The sequence below is a fragment of the Pygoscelis adeliae genome, unplaced genomic scaffold, assembly GCF_000699105.1.
Source record: "Pygoscelis adeliae isolate BGI_AS28 unplaced genomic scaffold, ASM69910v1 Scaffold213, whole genome shotgun sequence".
In the NCBI taxonomy this organism is placed as follows: domain Eukaryota; kingdom Metazoa; phylum Chordata; class Aves; order Sphenisciformes; family Spheniscidae; genus Pygoscelis; species Pygoscelis adeliae.
The window spans coordinates 242,446-242,732 of record NW_008824410.1 but is presented as its reverse complement, the minus strand read 5'-3'; the positions used below and the strand labels follow the sequence as shown (position 1 = coordinate 242,732).

The following is a 287-nucleotide window of genomic DNA, read 5'->3' as shown; positions in this document are numbered from 1 at the left end:
CCGCAGCTGACATGGCGAGCGAGCAGCCCACAGTTACCTACCAGCAGCAGACACTGGGCAGCACTCGGCACCTATGGGATATTCTCCCAACCCACAGTCACCTACCAGCAGCACACATTGGGCAGCACTCGGCACCTATGGGATATTCTCCCAACCCACAGTCCAAGGCATCCACACGGTCCAGCTGCATGACCAGCACAACGGCAAAAACCTTTAGGCACGACAAGAACGGATTTCCATTTCACAGCTTGCTCACAAGACGCTCGCCTCTCGAAAGCATCGCCATC

General features: G+C 56.4%; 1 protein-coding gene across 1 annotated transcript in view; it reads right to left on the bottom strand.

Annotated features, from left to right (window-relative positions):
• TNFRSF14 (tumor necrosis factor receptor superfamily, member 14) overlaps window positions 1-243 on the bottom strand; it is a 6,449-nt gene extending 6,206 nt beyond the window's left edge. Inside the window, exon 1 of the mRNA XM_009320540.1 lies at window positions 106-243. Coding sequence (XP_009318815.1) covers window positions 106-190 — 85 coding nt within the window. The 5' untranslated portion in view covers window positions 191-243. The remainder of the gene's footprint in view (window positions 1-105) is intronic.
• Between the last annotated feature and the right edge of the window lie 44 nt (window positions 244-287).